We start from the raw sequence: 375 nt of genomic DNA, 5'->3' as shown, positions 1-375 counted from the left end.
CCAATAGAAACCCTCCAAAGGGGGCCCCCCAAGGGGCCCCCAGAGGGGGCCCCCATGGGGGCCCCCCATACGGGGGGCCCCCTCACCACTCTCTCCTTTGGGGGGCCCAAACACAGGGGCCCCCCGAAGGGGGCCCCCGGCACAGGGGCTCCCAGAAGGGGGCCCCCAGTAGAAACCCCCAGAAGGGGGCCCCCAAGGGGAAACCCCAAAAAGGGGGCCCCCAAGGGGGCCCCCAGCAGCAGGGTAGTATGCGAGGAGAGAGTGGTGTTGTGTTTGTTTATTTTTATTTTTTTTTGTTTCTGTTTGTTCGTATGTTTTTTTTGTTTGTGTTTATGCCTTCGTGTATATATATATATATATATATATATATATATA

At 55.7% G+C, this 375-nt stretch overlaps 1 protein-coding gene across 1 annotated transcript in view; it reads right to left on the bottom strand.

The window, feature by feature from the left end:
- Positions 1-56, bottom strand: part of EMH_0062470 (uncharacterized protein) — a gene marked incomplete at both ends in the record, with an annotated part of 1238 nt that extends 1182 nt beyond the window's left edge. Inside the window, one exon of the mRNA XM_013498036.1 lies at positions 3-56. Coding sequence (XP_013353490.1) covers positions 3-56 — 54 coding nt within the window. The remainder of the gene's footprint in view (positions 1-2) is intronic.
- Between the last annotated feature and the right edge of the window lie 319 nt (positions 57-375).

This window comes from Eimeria mitis, genomic scaffold, assembly GCF_000499745.2.
Source record: "Eimeria mitis Houghton genomic scaffold, Emh_scaff3125, whole genome shotgun sequence".
In the NCBI taxonomy this organism is placed as follows: Eukaryota; Apicomplexa; class Conoidasida; order Eucoccidiorida; family Eimeriidae; genus Eimeria; species Eimeria mitis.
This window is presented reverse-complemented; position numbering and strand designations above follow the sequence as displayed.